At 42.6% G+C, this 20,846-nt stretch overlaps 1 protein-coding gene across 1 annotated transcript in view; it reads left to right on the forward strand.

Annotated features, from left to right (window-relative positions):
- The window catches only part of agbl1 (AGBL carboxypeptidase 1), a 122,170-nt gene that overhangs the window by 59,612 nt on the left and 41,712 nt on the right, over nucleotides 1-20,846 (forward strand). Inside the window, exons 18-22 of the mRNA XM_077596927.1 lie at nucleotides 918-1,050; nucleotides 1,314-1,467; nucleotides 5,265-5,445; nucleotides 6,367-6,496; nucleotides 7,160-7,291. Of these exons, the coding sequence (XP_077453053.1) occupies nucleotides 918-1,050; nucleotides 1,314-1,467; nucleotides 5,265-5,445; nucleotides 6,367-6,496; nucleotides 7,160-7,291 (730 nt within the window). The remainder of the gene's footprint in view (nucleotides 1-917; nucleotides 1,051-1,313; nucleotides 1,468-5,264; nucleotides 5,446-6,366; nucleotides 6,497-7,159; nucleotides 7,292-20,846) is intronic.

Genomic DNA, 20,846 nt, shown 5'->3' on the forward strand with positions numbered 1-20,846 from the left:
CCCGGCACTTTTGTCCAGCTCCGAATTTCCAGCGGCATTGAGGTGTTGCTCCTTCTGCTGCGTATTGTAACAGCTAGTCCCATGTGTGTGACAGCGTAGGCATGGCTGATGGTTCCAAAAAAGAAGTGGCAGAAAGAAGCCAGGCTAACAGAACAAAGAAAGTTGTAAAAACATTAAAGTAAAAAGGAATGTATTAAGAAATATTAAAATGTAATTAAAAAAAGGCTGTAAACCACGAATAACAAATAAGAGTGGACAGAGCTACTGCCACTGGCTGCCGCATGACGGTCCTATCTTGGAAAAGGACCGATATAAAGACATGATCTCTACTGCAATCTGCAGGCAGTGCCCCCAAGTGTTAGGGTCAATGTGATCCAAGGCATTGGTCACATGGTGCAATGCGTGCTCTGTCTCAAGCATGGGAGTGTAAAGAGGCCTTAACCAGGTTGACCAGGAAATCCAGACCTCCAAACTTATTGTCGGAGAAGGTTTTTTAATAACAGGTCCTCAAGTATTTTGGTGATATTTCGTCTGAATGCTTGTCACGACAGTTTTATAAGAGTGTGATCACCATTACTTGACACAGTCATGAATATTATTGATTGCCTGTTTCAGATGTCATTAATTCTCATTCAGAAAATTATGTAATTTTTTAATGCAAAGTTGACAATGTTCCAATGTCTTTGGGTTAGGTTTTGAGGATTTAGTTCGGATATTTCATGAAAATAAATTTGTCATAGGCATCCATTCATGTTTATCACACGTGTTATCTCATGATTATGACACTGGTACAGAAAAGCATCCAAATGAAGTATTGCATATATTTCAGTTTTTACTCTAGGCTTCAAACAAATGAACATAAGAGTCACTTGGTTTCAACACATGGCTTTATTTATCTTCTTCATTTTATCCTACAGAAACAATTTTGTCCCGGTTCATGGAAGGCCAAGAACAACATTTTATACACTGACATTCACTATCACCTTCAAATACAATGAAGATGTCTGTTATCTGGCCTATCATTACCCTTATACATATTCTGCTCTAAAGGTCAGTGAACTCTCTGTCATTTATACATATTATTGATACAAACTTTTTGGGAACTTATTGTTTAGTTTTTAAAGCATCTTGAACTTACCGGAAATGAAGTTTTTCTCTCGTAGTGTTATATTTTGCCATTATTTAAACATTGTTACTAGATTTTTTTTATATACATAAACTTATTCATTAACATTTTTTAAATTGCTTGAATTAACCAGTATTTATTCTTACAGTGCGATAACTTAATTTGTATTTTTTATTTTGTTTATAAGGCTCATTTGCGTTTGCTACATACATCAGTCGATACCCGCAAAGTGTATTTTCGGGAGCAGATTCTTTGTTCAACCCTCGCTGGAAACTCTTGCCCATTGGTCACTATTACTGCATGTCCTCCAAGCAAGTGCCATAAAGATATTCATCAGTTGCGTGAGTATGAATAATTGACAAGTAATGTATTTTGACCTTGTTTTTCTACATGTTTTCCTTCTCATTTACTCTGCTCAATATATATTTATATACTCACAAAAATTAAAGGAGCACCTGAAAGAGACACATTAGATACATCAGATCTCTGCCTGTATTTAGCTGGGATAGGCCCCAAAAATGCGACATATATGTTTTTTCCTTACATTTGGGATTTTTTGGCTAGTTTGACTTACCCTCTGGTGCGAGTTATTGTCTGAAAAATACGGAAAGCATTAAGGTTTAACCTAGACATGTTTTGCTTACCAGAGCACAACTATAGTGTTTACTCGACGACCAAATCTCGTCACATAAACATAAATGCATGCAAAGCAACTAATTTGACATCAACAAACTTTACATAATCATCGTATTCTATGATTTTTGAATTATATTTGTAGCTGAGGCGGCCCGGAAGACGAGTGGTCTTCGCCGCTGAAAATACCTGCTAAGCGTCTAGCTTCGTCTAAGCCACAGCGAGTCCAAGACGAGGCGGGCACACAGGCTTCATGGTAAAGCCAGCCTTAATCAACAAGTTCGACCATCCTCATGCTTTAAAAAAACAAAACAAAGCCTAAATTTTGACTGATTCGTTTATAACAGACAATGGTGTTTTTTATATCGTTTTGTTACTTGACATGTTTTGATCCCTTGCTAAGTCAGGCGAGTACAGTAATCCCCCGAATGTCGCAGACAATGTAGACCAAACATGGCCACAAGAAGACAAAATGAACTTAATACAACTAAGAACAAAACCTTGCTGCCTGTATACTGGATGAGCCACTGAAAAGCCTGGATCATGAAAGCCTTCATAAACTGTTTTATCCCAAATCCAAAGCCGTACCTCGCTGAAAGGGAGCTCCCATTCAAAGACTTTGAGTCTCCCACGAGCAGCCAACGAGCAGTAATATAATACTCCTCGTATTAGATAAAAATAACAGGAAATGCAGCAGCTGAGCTTACCCACGTATTGATTGTGGGTAAAGTTTTATTCTGAGTGCCATTGCCAAGTATACTTCATTACCCAGAAAGCCCTCTTTTCCCCGCACATGCGCGTTGTGCGTTTCCTGGTCTGAATAACTCATCCGGTGCTCGTAAATATTGTTATACACGAAAGATATGCAAAAAAAAAAATGCCATGGCCACCTGGCTTGGTCGCATCACGAAATTTTGACCGCATCACGGGCGAATTATTCGATCGAAATTTCCCTCGTAAGACGAGCATTTTGTATGACGAGCGGTCGTATGACGAGGTACCACTGTATTTAATAAGTATTGATGGACAAAATATAATATATGATTCAGATATTTCTTAGGCCAGCAGAGAAGGCCCTGAAGGCCCTGACGGCACACCACTGCTCAGTACCATGCTGGTCTCCTCGGTCCATCTTTGTATGATCCTCGTGGTATGTTCTATTTTCCTCACCATAGGGATGTAGGTGGGGATCAGATGGACCAGGTTGTGGTCTGAGCGGCCCAGTGGGGGCAGGGGGACTGAGCTGTATGCCTCCTTTGTGTTGCCATACAGCAGGTCCAGAGTTTTTTGTTCCCTGGTGTGGCACTTGACTTCACATACTGAGTGAAGGTGGGGAGAGGAGAAGTCAAGGAAGCATGGTTAAAATCACCAGAGATAAGAAGGAGAGACTGGGGGTGTGACGTCTGCAGCTACAGTGAAGCAGCTTGCGAGCGACTGCCGCATCGGCGGAAGGAGATATATATGCAGTTATTACGATAACGTGCGAGAACTCCCGGGGGATGTAAAACGGCCTGATGCTAACAGCTACTAGCTTGATAGCTCAAATGCAAAGTTGTTCCTTCACAGTAATATGTCCGGGGCTGCACCTGATAGCCATCTAAGGAGACGAGAGAGTCTGGTGTTAGTTCATTCAGCCAGGTCTCCGTGAAGCACATAATGCAGATTTTCCGATATTGTCGTTGTAGTTTGGTAAGTGCCATTAGCTCTTCCATCTTATTGGGGAGATATCTTACATTCCCCATAATATTAGATGGAATGCTGGGTCTGAAGCGTCGCTTTCTCTCCTGACATTTTTGTCCATCCTCTTCTCTTCCTCTTTAACTCCGCAGGGAGGTCCAGGTCCAGGGGCATCCAGGTGCTGCGTAGCACTAACAGCTGATCCTTTTTGTAGAACAGCGGAGGCATGGCTGAATGGGTCAAAAATGTAATGTCCAGAATTTGCAAAGATAAACTAAACTAATAGATCAAAGACTGCCTCTCACACAACTTGAGTTTTGAAGTAGAGTCTTGAAAGTAAAGTTGCGAAACATCAAAGTATGGAATATAATATATAAAGTAAAGTAACAAGTTTAATCTTAAGAGACAATAAAACGTAAAAATAAAGGATAAAAAAAGCTGTAAAAACACAGAATACGGGTGAGGGTTTAGGGAGCTACTGTAACTGGCTGCCGCTTTGAACGGCGCCTATAGAGGTGATGCTACTTTTCTTTTTTTCGTTCATCGCGGCCATGTCTGGTTTCGATTAACCGCAATATTCGAGGGATTACTGTACTTTAAAAATTACAAACTGAATGCTGAGTATTCAATAGTGTAATTGCTGCAAATTGAGCATTCTTTGACAAAAATAAATCTACAAGGCTTACTAAGAAAATTTGAATGTGATGCAATCTTCCAGATGCTTCTTTAAAAATGAGTAAAATAAGTTTGTTTTTTATGGTTTTTTTCACCGAGAATAATGACTAATTGGATCTGGCATTTTTGCTGTCCGACAATTTGCAAAGTACATCTATTGGGTAAAAAAAACGTTACCGGACATTTCGTCAACGGACGCTTCGTCGACCGGACGCTTTGTCGAACGGACGCTTCGTCACCGGACTCACGAACGATTGTTTTTAAAATAATAGGCAATAAATAAAATTATTTTATTAAACATTTTATCAAAAAGAAGACAAAGGAAATTTATATATTCTTCGTCGTCTTCCTTCTTTTTTTTGCTTGGTATTCCCATAGGTATCGTGTATACAGACTAGATTTCCGATGCGCGTTGTGAGGCGAAGGAGCTAGACGTCGTCGTTTGTCGGCCATTTTAAGAACAAGCCCATTCGCTCCTATTAATAGAGTCAATAGAATTTGTTCTTTGAAAGGGCAATAGATTGCTTGATTTAAAATCAAATGTGTGTGTCTATATCAAGTCAGAGATGCAGTATTTTTGACATAATTCATAACAAATTTCAGCATCCCGTCAGAATCGTAGCCACATAAATTCACGATTAAAAACCAAACAGTTAATAGTAATTTAGTGGAGTCACTCGGTGCCCCCGAGAACTCGTCTGTTGCAAGATGTCTCCCTATTTTGTTATGAAGATGCAACGTGACATCTGAGTTGTTATGTCACGTTGATTTTTTGGGGGGTCTTTCCAAACGTAGGAACCGTTTCGTGCGTGTGTGTTTAGAGACGAGCACATTTAGCACTCGCCCAAATGTTAATGTGTTTGTGTTGTCGAGTGAGTTTTTGCTGTTTTATTTTCTTTAATAAAGAATATGTGAATTTCCTTTGTCTTCTTTAATAGTGGTTAAGGTTAGTGGTTAAGGTTTGGTGAACTGTCTGGCGACAAAGTGTCCGGCGAAGAATTGTCCGTCGACGAAGTGTCCGGTCGACGAACTGTCCGACAACGAAGTGTCCTTTCGACGAAGCGTCCTTTCGACGAAGCGTCCGGGGACGAAGCGTCCGGCGACGAAATGTCCGGGTACCAAAAAAACAGACAATGTTAATGTCTCTCTTTAGGTAATCGCCCCTGCATTGTGTTGACATGTCGTGTCCATCCTGGGGAATCCAATGCCAGCTGGGTAATGAAAGGCACCCTAGAGTTTCTATGCAGTATTGATCCGATAGCCCAGGCACTGAGAAAAACATTTGTCTTCAAGATCATCCCTATGTTAAACCCAGATGGAGTCATTAATGGAATGTGAGTAAAGGGCTCAACTCATGTGCATGATATAAATAGCCGTACCTCTACTTACGAAACTAAGTGATACGAGAACTTTAACTTGGATTTTTGTAAGTAGAGCAGTCGTTTACACGTAAATTCTGTAGTTCGTTAAGGGGTTCCCAAAGTAATAACCCAATAAACCCTTTAAAAATGGTCAGTGTCCCACTTTTGTGTTACGGTTGGGGGCGTATGTATATATACATACATACTTAACTACCTACCTATCTACATACCTACCCACCTACCCACCTACCGACCTACCCACCTACCCCCCTACCCACCTACCCCGCTACCCACCTACCCACCCACCCACCTACCCACCTACCCAAACAACCCACCTAGATAAATAAATACTCCCTATTTATATATATATACATACATATATATATATATATATATATATATATATATATATATATATATATATATATGTATATATATATATATATATATGTATATATGTATATATATGTATATATATACGTATATATATATGATGTGATTTGCATAAAATGTATATTTCTATAGTCAAGGAAATTAACTTATTCCTAACTACATTTGTGTGTGTGCTTTTGTTAAATGCTGTACAAAAGATAAATAACGACAGCTATTGTTGAAAAAAAAGTATGTGTGACTCAGTGAAGGGAAGTGGTATTTAAAACCCAGTAATAATACTGCAAAAGGAAACATAGTGTTAGAGAGACGTCCACTTTGGGGAAAAATTTGACTTTTAAGTGCGTCCGATGTGATTAAATGTGTCGTGTTGCATTTGTACGTTTTATTATCGCTTAATTAGGGGAATATCAATCATTAAACTGGAGAGCAATTGGCCGAGGTTGACAGGCATGTTTTCATCACCACTCATCTTTGTAAGGATAACATTTTGTTTCACTACAGGAATCGCTGTGACCTGAACAGAGAGGATTTAAATCGTCAGTGGTCTCAACCAGACCCGATTCTCTGTCCAACCATCTACCATACTAAAGGCTTCCTCTCCTACCTCAGCAGTATTAAACGAACCCCTCTGGTAAAATGATTATGTTCCTGCATGTGTCGTCAAACTTTGAATTTTTGTAGTCATAATCCTAACGACCTAATCACCAACTTTGATCCTCGAGGACACCTATCATGTCTTTTTTCCATGTCTTCTCTAACACACCTGAAACAGAAGCCTGATAATGATCCTTATTGTTTGATGCTGGAGTATGGGATATGGTGGCTGAGAAGTATCGGACGAACTGCATAATCCAATTACTTTGCAAAAAATAAAAAATACATAAGATCTGCACACGTACCGATGTATTGCCGTGGCATGTCATCAGCAGACCAGCAGTTGTCCTAAGTGTTTGGACTATGCATTTTGCCTGAAACCTTTTGGCCAACATGATTGGAGGAAAGAGACATGAAAACATATTTGATTGGTGGCCACGAGGACCAGAGTTGGTGGCCGCTAGACTAATAACTTAGAAGAGAAGCAGTAGTCCTGAACTTTTCCCATTTGGAGACAGTTTATCAAATTGTGTCTTAAAGAAAATTTAAGACAAATTTAAACTCATGGTCAGTACAGTTTCAAGACAGACCTCCGATATTTGCTCATTAATTATTATTATTTTTTAAAGAGTGTGTTTCACGATCTCTTTATCAATGTTGCTTCATTGTTTGTCAATAGAGAACTCTCTACCTCTTCCAGGTCTTCTGTGACTATCATGGACACTCCCGAAAAAAGAATATTTTTTTGTATGGCTGCAGTGTAAAGGAAACTTTATGGCAATCAGGTTCCACTGTTGACACTGCAAAGCTCAAAGAGGATCCTGGATATAGGGTAAGACTTTCATGAATCATATGTGACCCCATTGACTTTATCGAGGAATATTTCTGTATGTAATACAGTAATTAATAATAAGAAAAAACAACGTACTGAAGCTGCAAATGTTGAAGGCGCAAGATGGTGAAGGATCACAGTAACCGTTTTTTTTGTTATTTAAATCAAGTGGAGAAGTATTTTCCCTGTGAGAACAGTACTTAAAATATTTACATTTTTTTAAATTATAGATTACATTTAGGCGGCCCTGTAGAGCGAGTGGTTAGCGCGTAGGCCTCACAGTTCTGGGTCCTGGGTTCAAGTCTAGGTTGGTCCGCATGTGTGGAGTTTGCATGTTCTGCGCGGGTTTCCTCCCACACTCCAAAAAACATGCATGGTAGGCTGATTGGACGCTCTAAATTTCCCCTAGGTATGCATACCTGTCAACCTCTGCCGATAACTGCCCTTATAAATGATTATGATTCCCCTTACAAACCCCCCAAAAAACCTTACAAACACCGTACGACGCATGTTTACTCGCGGTAACCAGACAGTGTAATAGAAATAACAAAGGTAATTTGCATACAAAGTTTTTTATTCAATTTAAAAAGTTTACAATGCAATAAACTGCCTTCAGTGCTTCCTATTGTAAGCCAATGTGCATGATTTAGCAGACTTTATCTGCTCTAATGAGGGTCTCACTTGTGAGCAACAGTTGTCACAGTTCAATTTCATCTGTAATAAAGAAGTAAGAGTGTCTGTTCCCATTGTCTTTCTGTACTCTGTATGAATTTTCCTCACATGGCTGAAAACCCGCTCGCTATCAGCATTACTGTGAGGAAGGCTGAGTAAAATTAGATACATCTTTCTCATCAGTGGAAAGCGATCCAGCCCCAAACCAGTTTTCATTTTGAACACATGAGGCCAAAATGTCTCTGGACGAATTGGTTGTCCATCCTGACTTTTCTGAGGGAGAAGATTATCAGGTATTATTTGATAGTCTTCCCATTCATCTTTTAATTGTTCCTGATCAAAGTCTGGTGTAAACCTGTTTGCAAGCTTAACAATACTTGTGTAATCCAACATCTCTCTCTTTCTTGGGTCCAACACCACCAAGTCACTCAGTGTTGTATTCTCAAATGGAATTTTTTTGTATCATTTTAGTTACAACAGCCTCGTAGAAGGAGCGAACAGAGGAAAAAAAAAGTTGCTTGCATGGCTGGTGTGATGCTTTGCCTGATTTCATCCTCCTCATTGGTGTCTTGGAAGAGGGCCCTGGTGCCCAAGCCAACAGCAAGCCTGCTATCTTCATGCTGCAGGCATCTGTTTGTATAATCAACTGCCAGCAGGCTATCAGCAGATTTGACATGTTCTATTTGCACAAATTTCACCAAGAGTTTCTTTAAGAGTCTTTCCATTTCTGGTAGCAAATCTCCAATCATACATGCCTCTGTTTAGAACACAATATTGAATTGATTTATTTGAGGCAGGATGAAGCTGAGGAAGTGGAGTGTGAGGAGAGTAACAGGGTCTTGAAGTCGATCATGGATGCTTTTCACTTTACCTGCCCTTTCAACATCCGCATGGCTAGCGAAGTAGCTTTTGAGTGCTTCGTACTGAGACAATGTTCTTTCAACCACTTTTTGCAGAGACAACCATCGGGTCGGACAATGCTTTAGGATTTTTTCTTGCTCGGAATTTGTAAAGTCCTGAAACTCTTTAAAATCCTCAATTCGTTTGGAACTATTTTTGAAAATATATATATATATATATCCACCAGCAAGTCATCTATGTTTACTGGCAATGTCTTCAGTCCATCTTTGACACACAGATTGCCAAGATGACAAATGCATCCAACACTAAAAACAGCCCCATTTTTTTCTTTTATCCTAGACAAGACAGTTTTTCTTTCCAACCATGGTGTTGCAATTGTCGCTTGCAAATCCCACAACGTTACTCCATGGAATGTCATTTTCTTGTAAAATGTTGTCAATAACGGCAAAGATTGATGCTGCTGTGCCTGATGCCAACTCTGGTAAATCGAGGAGTCTGGTATTTGTGTTCTCCCCATCAAAGAAGTGAGCTAACACAACAAGTAGCTTTTTGGTAGTACGATCATTGCTTTCATCAATCATGAGGGTAAATGGGTGAGTTCTGCAGTACTGAATGACGTCTTGGGTGTAGCCACGTGCAAGGCTCTCCTTAACAATCTTCGTAGCCTTGGTCCTCTGACATGCAAACTCCTGCAAAAATATAATATTAAAATATAAAATTTTAATCACATAAATATATATTCAACAATGTACACAATTCTTTCTGGAAAAAATATATCTATATGTATATGTGTGTAGCAACACAGTTGGCAAATTATAAATATTTTTCACAATTAAAGTTGGCAGTGTTACACCCTGCATTCGATCTTAACACACAGGGGGAAATAACCAGAACAGTGAGATGTTGTTGTTAGTTCAATCCAACTTTTACTGTAATAATTAACACAAAAACCCATAACATACAATTAAACCCATATATATACATTATCAACACGTTAGAACCCAAAACATAATGTACAATTACACCTATATATATAAATATATATATTATCAACACTTTAGAACCCAAAACCCAATGCACACACACACTCGTTCAACACACGGTCATAACTTGTTATATCTTTTCCTTTTACAACTTGTAGTAGTCCTACTATTATTCAACAGGGCAAACAATGCAATATCAATAATATAAAATCCTTTCTATGACCGTTATAGACACTGTCAACGATAATGGTGGCCGAAGGTAGCGTGCTAAATGCTATTCCATGTGCGTGACCGAGACTCTCACATTCACGCCCGTAATTCAAACGTAAATAAACATTAATAACCATTATCTCTTTTCTCACACGCTAAACAGTGTATATTACAAACCCCAAACTCAAACAGCCTTTACAACAAACAGCATACCTTGACACACAGGGGGAAATAATCAGAACAGCGAGATGTTGTTGTTACTTCAATCCAAACTTTTACTGTAATGATTCAACACACCTCCCGTGCCTCAAGCTATTTGCTAAGACATCAATAATCGAATACCGATCTACTTTAACATGCCCCACACTTGCCATGTGGATCCAAGGATCACCAATCGAACACCGATACACACATTCAATCCAAACTCGTCATAGCTTCTTTACATGCAATCGTTAATAAATCAAACACTCTAGCATGTCACACTAATAAATCAAACACTCTAGTATGTCACACTCTCCCCCACAAAAACAAATGTCGTCCCGACATCAGTATATTCCAAATATCTTCCCCTTGTTGGTTGTTATGCTGAACAGTCTAGCGAACTTGTCATTTCACATCCTCTTCTGTAAACTGATACTCATGAAAACTCCAGGCGGCAAGGGCCACAGTTCAAATATAATCCACAACTCGTACGGTCCACGTTCACTGGATGGAAACTGTAATCACAGTCGTAACAGTCCATGTTCGCATAATACATGCCACCCTTGTAGGCTCAAGCCCGTTGGAGTCCATACATAAAGGGTGGTTGAATGTAATATGGCTGCAGGTGTACTAACCAAGGAACCACTCCTGGTGCAGGGTACGCAGGTAGCAGCTGATGTGGTGACTGAGTACTATAACAGGAGGGGACACCAAGCTGATCATAGGTCGTTCGTCGTGGTGGATGTCTCTCCCTTCTTGGCCGTTCATAAGTCAATGCCTCAGGTTCATTCACACCGGTTGGCGGAGAGGTCTCTGATAAATGATCATCACGAGGATCTTCAACAGCCAGATTTGTTCCCTCACCAGGCAGGTCCTCCCGCTGATAGTCCTCTTCTCGTTGTACTGGTCCGGAAGCAGGGCCCTTCACTCCGAGTCTCTGATTCGCTGACAGTGGCCTGTGCTCAGACTCCATCCCTTGGGCATCGCTCTCATTTAGCACCTGGAGGGGCTCGTAGTGAAAGTCATATTCGTCACCACTGTCTTCGTCTGACTCTTGAAGATGAGATACGGGCTGCTGTTTCTTTCTCTGCATACTTTTGCCAATTTTTCCTTCTTCTGGTGTCAGGTTTTTATCAGGATGCGCTCTCCTGGTTGTAGCACGGAGCTCCTCACTTTGGTGTCATAGTGCTTTTTACCTCGTTCTGCAGCGTTTCGTACACTCACGGTGGCAATGGTGTACGCCTCCTCCATCCCTTGTCTCCCTTTCTCCACTTTGGCCTTGTATAACTCCAGCTTGTCAGCTTTGATTGCGCGTTCTCTCAGCGCATCCAGTTCATCGCGATAGGCGCGGGCTGCACGGGCGTCTACGAGCAGCTTCAAATTCTCCTGCTGGAGCCTCTTTATTTCTTCCTCCATGTTTTCCTGCTGGTGTCTGTTGTCTAGCAGTTGTCTATTCCTCTCTTCTAGCTCTTGTCTAAGTCGTCTGATCTTTGCCTTTGAATCGGTAGGTTCCACCATCAGGTGTTGCTGAGTTCCCACCTGCTGCTGTTGCATGCTGGGAGGATTGACGATGGCCAGTGGACTGGGTGCGCCACAAAGCACACGAACCACACCTTCCCTTTCCTGAGTTAGCTCTGCTATTGTCTCTTCTTTTAGTGGTCTGCCTCCTTGGATTTTACATCCAGCTTGGAAATGTTCTCCACTCCCACACCGATAACAATGTGTGCACTTCACATCTCGCCCTCCCTGCTGACAAGCAAAACACCTTCTTGGGACATAAGCAGGGCGGCTAGTGTTCCAGGGGGGTGCTGGGGGCTTGCTGTAGTAATTTTGTTTTGCAAAAGGTGGCTGGGGCTCCCTAACTGGTCTTCTAACTGAAGGTGGGAGGTAGGACTGAGGCTGAAACATAGCCTGCTGTAGTGTCTCTCTGATCTGAGCTATCTCTGCACTGAGATCTTTAAGAGAAGCAACACTTGCCTTAAGTTCAGTCAACTCCGCTCGTACCTCACGGGACACTTTTGGTTTTTCTTCTCCAGGGCAATTGGTAGGTCGTAGTTCTTCTGAGTGCACCTTGCTAATATGTGTCGCTGCCTGTGGGGTACTAAACTTCTTTTTATTTCTCCTTTCTGTTTCATTAGCACAGGCTACATTTAACCGCTCTAGCAAAAGCTCATCTGAAGTCTTACAGTTCAGCAAGAGAGGCTGCATATCTACTCTAACACTGTCACTCTGGAGACCAGTGAGTATCGTGTGCAAGCACATACGCTGGACTAAACTTGGGTTGTACTGGATTCCTGATTCTGATTCTCGAGATGCAAACAGTACCTTCTGCCTAAGAACTAAGACTCGCATTAAGAAACTTTGAGGAGTCTCTTTGATATGCTGCACTTCTGAAGCTAACTGCTTATAGAGGTCGGTAGCACTCCTCTCCTGAAAGTGAGTGCGTAGGATGCATTTGAGTGTGGGAAGAGTGAGGTTAGGTTTCTCTTCCAAATAATTACGTAGCTGCAAACTGGGGGAGATAGCTCTGATAACTGCATCAATAATTTCCACATCTAGGTAACCACTATTCAGTCCATTTTCAATTTGATGAACAAGGCTGGAGAATGTCAGCTTGTCCCTCTGGCCTGGTTCACCTATTTGGCCGGCAATTTTGAAGTCCTTGCGCCAGTATGAGCTTGGCTGGGGCTGGGGAGACACACCCCCTTGAGGGTCCGCAGCATCTGGTAGCTGGGGCAAAGTTATTGGAGTCTCTTCCAATCTTGATCCTTGCTTTTCGTTTTCATCTATTTTGACTTCATGCTTCATATCTGATATTTTATCTTTCAGTTTCAACAATTCAGACATGCCTTCATCCTGCAGTTCCTCTAGTTCTTCTCTTTCTAGGTACTTTACAATGTGAGCCACTAATGATAGACGCAACTTCCGTTTAACACTTCTTAATATGTTAAGAAAATCACATATTTCCAGTAGGTTATTTTCCGTCAGGTTGTTCAATGTTCCTACCACCTCTTCGAGTAACTGTTCCATTTTGTTGACGATCTAGGAGCTCTGTTGACTGTACAGGAGTGAACTCTGAACTGGCACGTCTTTACTGTCCATCTGATGATCTCGTAGGCCTCAGATGACAAGTACTCAACCGCCAACTTCCAGTTCTTCTTAAACAGCAACACCTCCTCTCACTGCCATCGGCCTGGTTTTGTGGGGGGATTTAGCTGGCTCAGAATTCAGTGAGAAGGTCTTGGACACTGGACATCTGAACAGCAATCCCAGCGGTGCCTCCAAAATGTTACACCCTGCATTCGATCTTAACACACAGGGGGAAATAACCAGAACAGTGAGATGTTGTTGTTAGTTCAATCCAACTTTTACTGTAATAATTAACACAAAAACCCATAACATACAATTAAACCCATATATATACATTATCAACACGTTAGAACCCAAAACATAATGTACAATTACACCTATATATATAAATATATATATTATCAACACTTTAGAACCCAAAACCCAATGCACACACACACTCGTTCAACACACGGTCATAACTTGTTATATCTTTTCCTTTTACAACTTGTAGTAGTCCTACTATTATTCAACAGGGCAAACAATGCAATATCAATAATATAAAATCCTTTCTATGACCGTTATAGACACTGTCAACGATAATGGTGGCCGAAGGTAGCGTGCTAAATGCTATTCCATGTGCGTGACCGAGACTCTCACATTCACGCCCGTAATTCAAACGTAAATAAACATTAATAACCATTATCTCTTTTCTCACACGCTAAACAGTGTATATTACAAACCCCAAACTCAAACAGCCTTTACAACAAACAGCATACCTTGACACACAGGGGGAAATAATCAGAACAGCGAGATGTTGTTGTTACTTCAATCCAAACTTTTACTGTAATGATTCAACACACCTCCCGTGCCTCAAGCTATTTGCTAAGACATCAATAATTGAATACCGATCTACTTTAACATGCCCCACACTTGCCATGTGGATCCAAGGATCACCAATCGAACACCGATACACACATTCAATCCAAACTCGTCATAGCTTCTTTACATGCAATCGTTAATAAATCAAACACTCTAGCATGTCACACTAATAAATCAAACACTCTAGTATGTCACAGCAGCAGTGTCAGGAACTCAAAGTGCTTTGTTCTCATAACAGGTATAATGCACAAATTATCAAAATTAAATAACAAATGGGGCTTTTCCCAAGGCCGTTATGGTTGACACGGTGCCATAAATGCTGATTCATTGTAGATATGAATGATAATAATAATAATAAATTACCTTAGCTCTGTGAATCCGGAAAAGTAACTTTCACCAAATCCGAGAAGTGGTCCGCAGCTGTGAAAGCAATGTTGTGCTCAGCAAGAAAATGGCAGAAGAGAATTTCCGCATTTGTCGTCTTGTGGGATGCTGCAGGATTTGCGGTAGAGACGAAGTGCTTGGTTAATGGGACATGTGAATTGGTTTTTTTCCCATTCTCCACGTGTCCGGCAGTTTTAAAGTGGCTCTTCAGATCGTAAAATCCACTCGCAGCAACTTTCACGTCTTTATTGCAAGGGACACAGAATGAGAATTGAGTGCCTCTTAACGATGCTTTAATCCAGCCAGCATATTCACCTTGAAGTAACTCCCATTCTTTCTGGTGTCGACCCGATCCTTGAGTTCTTCGTTTCTTACTAGGTGGCTCCTCCATGCTTGCTTCCACGATATTTACTCTATGTATATCTATGCATGCGCATGTCATCCTTTATCGATATTGCCGTACGCACCGCTAAAAAAATACATACGATTGAGGATAATTTTTGCTGGTATACCTTGACAATAGTAACGATCGATGACAGTAGCGTCGTTGGCTACCAGCCTACGAGACTATCTGGATTTTAGCCAAAACGGTCTTGTTGAGATCGGTTTTCATAAATATTGGCGATTTAAAAAAATTAAAAATAAAATCCCCGTACAAAAGTCGGTGTACGGCGTACATGATTTGAAATGGTAAAAAGACGTATAAAATACGTATAAAACGTACAAGTAGACAGGTATGGGTATGGGTGTGAGTGTGCATGGTTGTCCATCTCCATGTGCCCCCCCATGACCCTAATGAGGATAAAGCGGTTTAGAAAATGAGATGAGATGAGATTATATTTAGAAAATTAATACATTACAGTCTTTATAATAAATGTACTTCTTGATAATTGTGCTTGTGTACATGTAGTATTGTACTAATAATAGGGGTGATCCTACTTCGCGGTCTTTCGATTATCGTGGCCATGTCTGGTCTATATTATTTGTGATATTCGAGGGATTACTGTGTTACCATACTACATGTTTTTGCTCCAATGCAAAAATCAATGACACAAGCAGTAGCAGGCCGTGAATTTCAAAGTGACGCCTTCAATTCTATATCTGAATCAATCCAACCCTCAAAAACAATTTCATGGCTATAAAACCTTTACTGCAGCTACAGCGGTGACACATAAAAAAGCATCAATAATAACCTCATACAATTAAAATATTATTTAGGAATATAGCCATATTTTACTCACCAAAAATATTTTTTATCTGTACACAAAATCCATCCTCCTTTCTTTCCTCCTTCTTTTCTATCGACAATCGAAGCTAATGCTGAAAGTCGAGCCTGTTCTGTCGTATTTCTGTCATAAGTTTTTATTCGATTTAGTGCTGAAAATGTTCTTTCCCGGTTGTAACAGGCTTATTTGCTTCGGAGTTGTCCGACTTTTCTTAATGATGTCCAGATTTTCTTGAAAAGTACGTCTTGAAAATGGCTTTGACAGTAAATTTGCAAACAAATCAATTTCTTTTCCTCCAGCCATTGCGGGTTGACAAAACCGCTATTAAATCAACACAACAATATATTTGCTTGTCCAGCTCGCTCCAGATAAAGTTTGGTAGCTCTGGCTAGTCCACTCTATCACTAGCCAATGCATTGGTGTCACCAACTCGAAATCTGATTGGTTAAAGCAACAGTTTTATTGACGCTTGTTTCATGCAGCAGAGCCTGCAGAGCTGATTGTGAAGGCCTCAAGGCAGCTTTCTGACCCTGGCAACAAAAAAATGGCTGAAATGTGATTGGTTAGAAGCTTAAATATGAAAACACACATCTGGAAGCAGCGCAACCAGGGGAAAAACAATGAAAAGAAGCTGACAATTTGGAATTAGTATTCATGGACAAAACATAATTAAGATCGGTCTGTGATTCAGATATTTTTTTAGGCCAGCAGAGAAGGCCTTGCAGGCCCTGACGGTCCACCACTGGACACAAGTATAATTATCAAGAAGTGTATTTATTAAATGTTACAGTTATAGGCATATGAAAAGACTAATGTATTCATTCATCTTCCGTAACGTACATCTTTGTAAGGATTGCGGGGATTGCTGGAGCCTGTCCCAACTGACTTTGGGTGGAAGGCAGACTACATCCTAGACTAGACGCCAGTCAGTCGTAGTGCACAGGGCGAAACAGACGACTACTCATGCTCACAATCACACTGCCACCAAGTGGTAATCGAACCCAGACTGCCCACACCAAAGTCAGGGGGAAGAACCATTGCACCAGGGGGTGTTTTGTAATACCTAGACCAGGCATGGGCAAACCGGTCCTCGAGGGCCGGTGTGGGTGCAGGTTTTTGTTCCAACCGATATAGCACAGACAGTTTAACCAATGAGATTCCTGCAGAAAACAAGAAGCACCTGACTGCAATCCAATAATTGCACCTGTAGCACACCGGATTGGTGAAAAGGTGCCCTCTCAATGGGTTGAAATGAAAACCCGCACCCACTGCGGCCCTTTGTGGAATAGTTTGCCCACCCCTGACCTAGACCAAACAAATTTGAGATACGAGTATACGAGACGGTTTCCGAAGCGGCAGCCAGGTAGCCGAGAATGCGAGAGTCTGATTATGAGAAATGTGTCGCTCTGTCTTTCTCGTCGCATCTAGGTCGCGTAAAGATATCTTTGAGCATCAGCCGTACAGTTTGCATTATTTACGTGTTTTTTTGCGTTAATCAGTGCAGAATTAGTTTAAAAAACAATGGTTCAAAAGCAAGCTGGTGCAATGAAGTGTAGTGAGAGGAAAAAGTGTACGATGACAGTCGATATTAAACATTAAATGATAGAAAAACATGAGTGGTGTACACGTGAATGAGCTGGCTCGCCAATGTAAGATTAACTTGTTCTAAAGTGTGCGTGTATAGTATTCCAAGTTCTTTTAAGTGAAATTTAAAGTTTCTGTTATATTACGTAGTGTCACAAAAGTGTAGGGAACCGAACGTGTTGTCGTCAAGGCTCACCCCTCCACCGTCAGGCGCTACCGTCTGTCTCAAAGGTAAGAACTGCATACAGTACTGTAAATAATAATGTCACATTTTATTGCAGATCATAACCACTAGATAGGTATTTGTTACGTTGTGAGCGTAGGTGGTGAATTAGAACAATTAAAAACATGTTTTTCTGTAATATCCTATTTTTAGGTGTTGTTTTTCAAAGGTGAAAACCGATTAATTTGAATTTAGTTGAGATACGAGTAAATTGACATACGAGCTCATTCTCGGAACGCAATAAGCTTGTATCTCAAGGTATTATTGTATTAATATATACATGTAATCTAATAACAACAATCTAAATAGTTTAAGTACTGTAGTCACAACAGTGGCGGGCCGTCAGGGCCTTCAAGGCCTTCTCTGCTGGCCTTAGAAATATCTGAATCATATATTATATTTTGTCCATCAATACTTATTAAATAATTTCAAATTGTCCGTGAAACAGGGTCAGAAATCTGCCTCAAAGCCTTCACAATCAGTTCTGCGGGCTCTGCCGCTTTAAACAAGCGTCGATAAGACTGTTGCTTTAACCAATCAGATTTTGAGTTGGCAACACCGCAATGTATTGTCGCAGGCGTAGGGATACGTCATTGCCTTGTCGCAGGCGTAGGGATACGTCATCGCTTTTACCAACTATGATTAGCTACCAAACTATCTGGAGCTAGCTGCACAAGCAAATATATTGTTGTGTTGATTTAAAGCCATTTTCAAGGCGGACTATGCCAGAAATACGACAGGACAGGCTCGACTTTCAGCATTAGCTTCGATGGCGATAGGAAAGAAGGAAGAAAGAAATGGATGGATATTGTGTACATGTTACGATCTCGCCGCGTCGTCGCGGCGCGATCGGGAATATATTAGGACCCATCTGCGGGAAAACGGGAGTTGAATCGAGCCAGTTGGCTTCAAACGATATCCTTTAATAAATCAACAGGGATCTATAAATCAACAATGGCATGGAAACAAAACGGCAGCATGCTGCGCGCATGCATGAACAGAAGTAACGATCCGGCAATGGTACTATGACTCATTGCTCTTTAAATAACAAAACAGGAAGCAATCGGCAGATTGACTGCAGCGGCTCTCTGACGGCACGTCAGGAGGGACAAACAGGCCGCTCCTCACAGTACGTCCCCTCTTACGGATGGATCCTAGACGTCCTCACGCCGAATGTCCATGAAAAGCGAAAGACAAAAATCAGGCAGGGAGGGAGGGCGGTTTAAGCTCCGTTCTCATCGTCCGGGGGGCGTCCCTGCCAGCCCGTGAAGAGACGAGAGAGGGGCCGGTCCGGCGGGTGTCCGCGCCGGCCGGTGACGAGGCGTAGGAGTGGCTGGTCCGGCGGGCGTCCGCGCCGGCCGGTGACGAGGCGTGGGAGTGGCCGGCCCGGCGGGCGTCCGCGCCGGCCAGTGACGAGGCGTGGGCGTGGCCGGTCCGGCGGGCGTCCGCGCCAGCCGGTGACGAGGCGTGGGAGTGGCCGGCCCGGCGGGCGTCCGCGCCGGCCGGTGACGAGGCGTGGGCGTGGCCGGTCCGCCGGGCGTCCGCGCCGGCCGGTGACGAGGCGTGGGCGTGGCCGGTCCGGCGGGCGTCCGCGCCGGCCAGTGACAAGGCGTGTGAGTGGCCGGTCCGGCGGGCGTCCACGCCGGCCGGTGATGAGGTGGGCGGTCGGGCGGGCGTCCGCGCCGACCTGAGACGAGGCTTAGGAGGGGCCTCTCCGGCGGGCGTCCACGTCGGCCCTTGGAGAGGAGTGGGAGTAGCCGGTCCGGCGGGTCTCACTGCTGGTTCTTAAGGTGCTGGCCAAGCCCCCTGCCCTTAACAGACACCAGAATCTTAGAACGGTCGTCGGGCACCTTACCCTGGCTGCTCGGGGGGCCGCCTGTGCCCTCGGCCAGAAGGGCCGGAGAGTCGCTCTCGCCGCCAACCCCCTCGTCCGGGGGTGCCGGAGAGTCGCTCTCGCCGTCGCCGGCCCCCTCGTCCAAGGGTGCCGGAGGGCCACTCTCGCCGTCGCCGGCCCCCTCGTCCAGGGGCGCCGGAGAGTCGCTCTCGCCGTCGCCGCCGCTTCCGGGCGGGCAAGAACTGGGCGGGCAAGAGCTGGGCGGGCAAGAGCTGGGCGGGCAAGAGCTGGGCGGGCATAAGCTGGGCAGATGGATGGATATTGTGTACATGGGTCCTAATATATTCCCGATCGCGCCGCGACGACTAGTGAAGGGAGAAAGCGAGAGCTGACAGCAGCTGAGCTGGATGAGGCCAAAAAATATTGAGTTTGGAGAACACAAGGTCAAGAGTTAAAAAAAGAGATATCTGCACTCAAAGCAGGAAAAGAAATTCAAGGAGACTCAAGAATCGAGACTTGACGCCATTCCTTGATGAGAAAGGTCTTACTGTGTTGGAGGAAGGCTGAAACAATTGGACTTGAGCTTCAGTGAACATACATGGATTTTGCCCACAAATCACAGACTCTCAGACGTCCTCATTACGCAGACACACGAGGAAGTGATGCATTCTGGGAAACGAGACACCATCGTGCAACTTAAAGAAAAATATTGGATTCCTCGTGCCTGAAAAATGATAAAAAGAATACCCAATGCTTGTAACAGCTGTAAGGGGTTCAGAGTTAAGGCTGCGCCACTGATTACAGCACCCTTTTCAAGAGACAGGATAATCAAATCACCTCTCTTTGAAATTGTTGAAGTTGACTTGGTAGGACCCCTTTATATCCAAAGCAACAGTGTAGTGGTTTATGTTGCATTGTTCACCGATGTTGTGATTCGTGATGTCAACCTAAAATTGAATTGAATGCCTTAATTGTCATTATTCAAGAGTTTAAAAAAAGTGACTCGATAGGTTAGCAGGATATGATAGAAGTAGCTATTGGGTTTTCAATTCAGGTCCGGAGAACAGTCTCTGTCTAGGACAGTGCTATTGTTACACTATCCCTCATTCACATAGTTGCAAAGCTTCTTTTTTTCCTCCGAGTCGCTAGTGCTGTCCGATCTGGGCGAAGCCTGCTAGCCATACCGTAGCGTTGGTTATCTGTGGGTGTAGCCACGTATCCAAGATGATTAGCAGACAGAATTCCCTAATGTGATGATTTGCAAATAGTTGTTAATTCCAAATTGTCCCACTTGTTTACCGGAAGTCTGATGTTGGACAGCTAGCTGCTTGGCAGTGATGGTTTGAGTGTCAGATTTCAGAGGGTCAACAGGCCAGCTCTGCAGCTTTGCTTCTGCTTCCTCTCCCCTGCTCCCCTCTCTTGCCAG

Source organism: Stigmatopora argus, chromosome 3, assembly GCF_051989625.1.
Source record: "Stigmatopora argus isolate UIUO_Sarg chromosome 3, RoL_Sarg_1.0, whole genome shotgun sequence".
Lineage (NCBI taxonomy): Eukaryota > Metazoa > Chordata > Actinopteri > Syngnathiformes > Syngnathidae > Stigmatopora > Stigmatopora argus.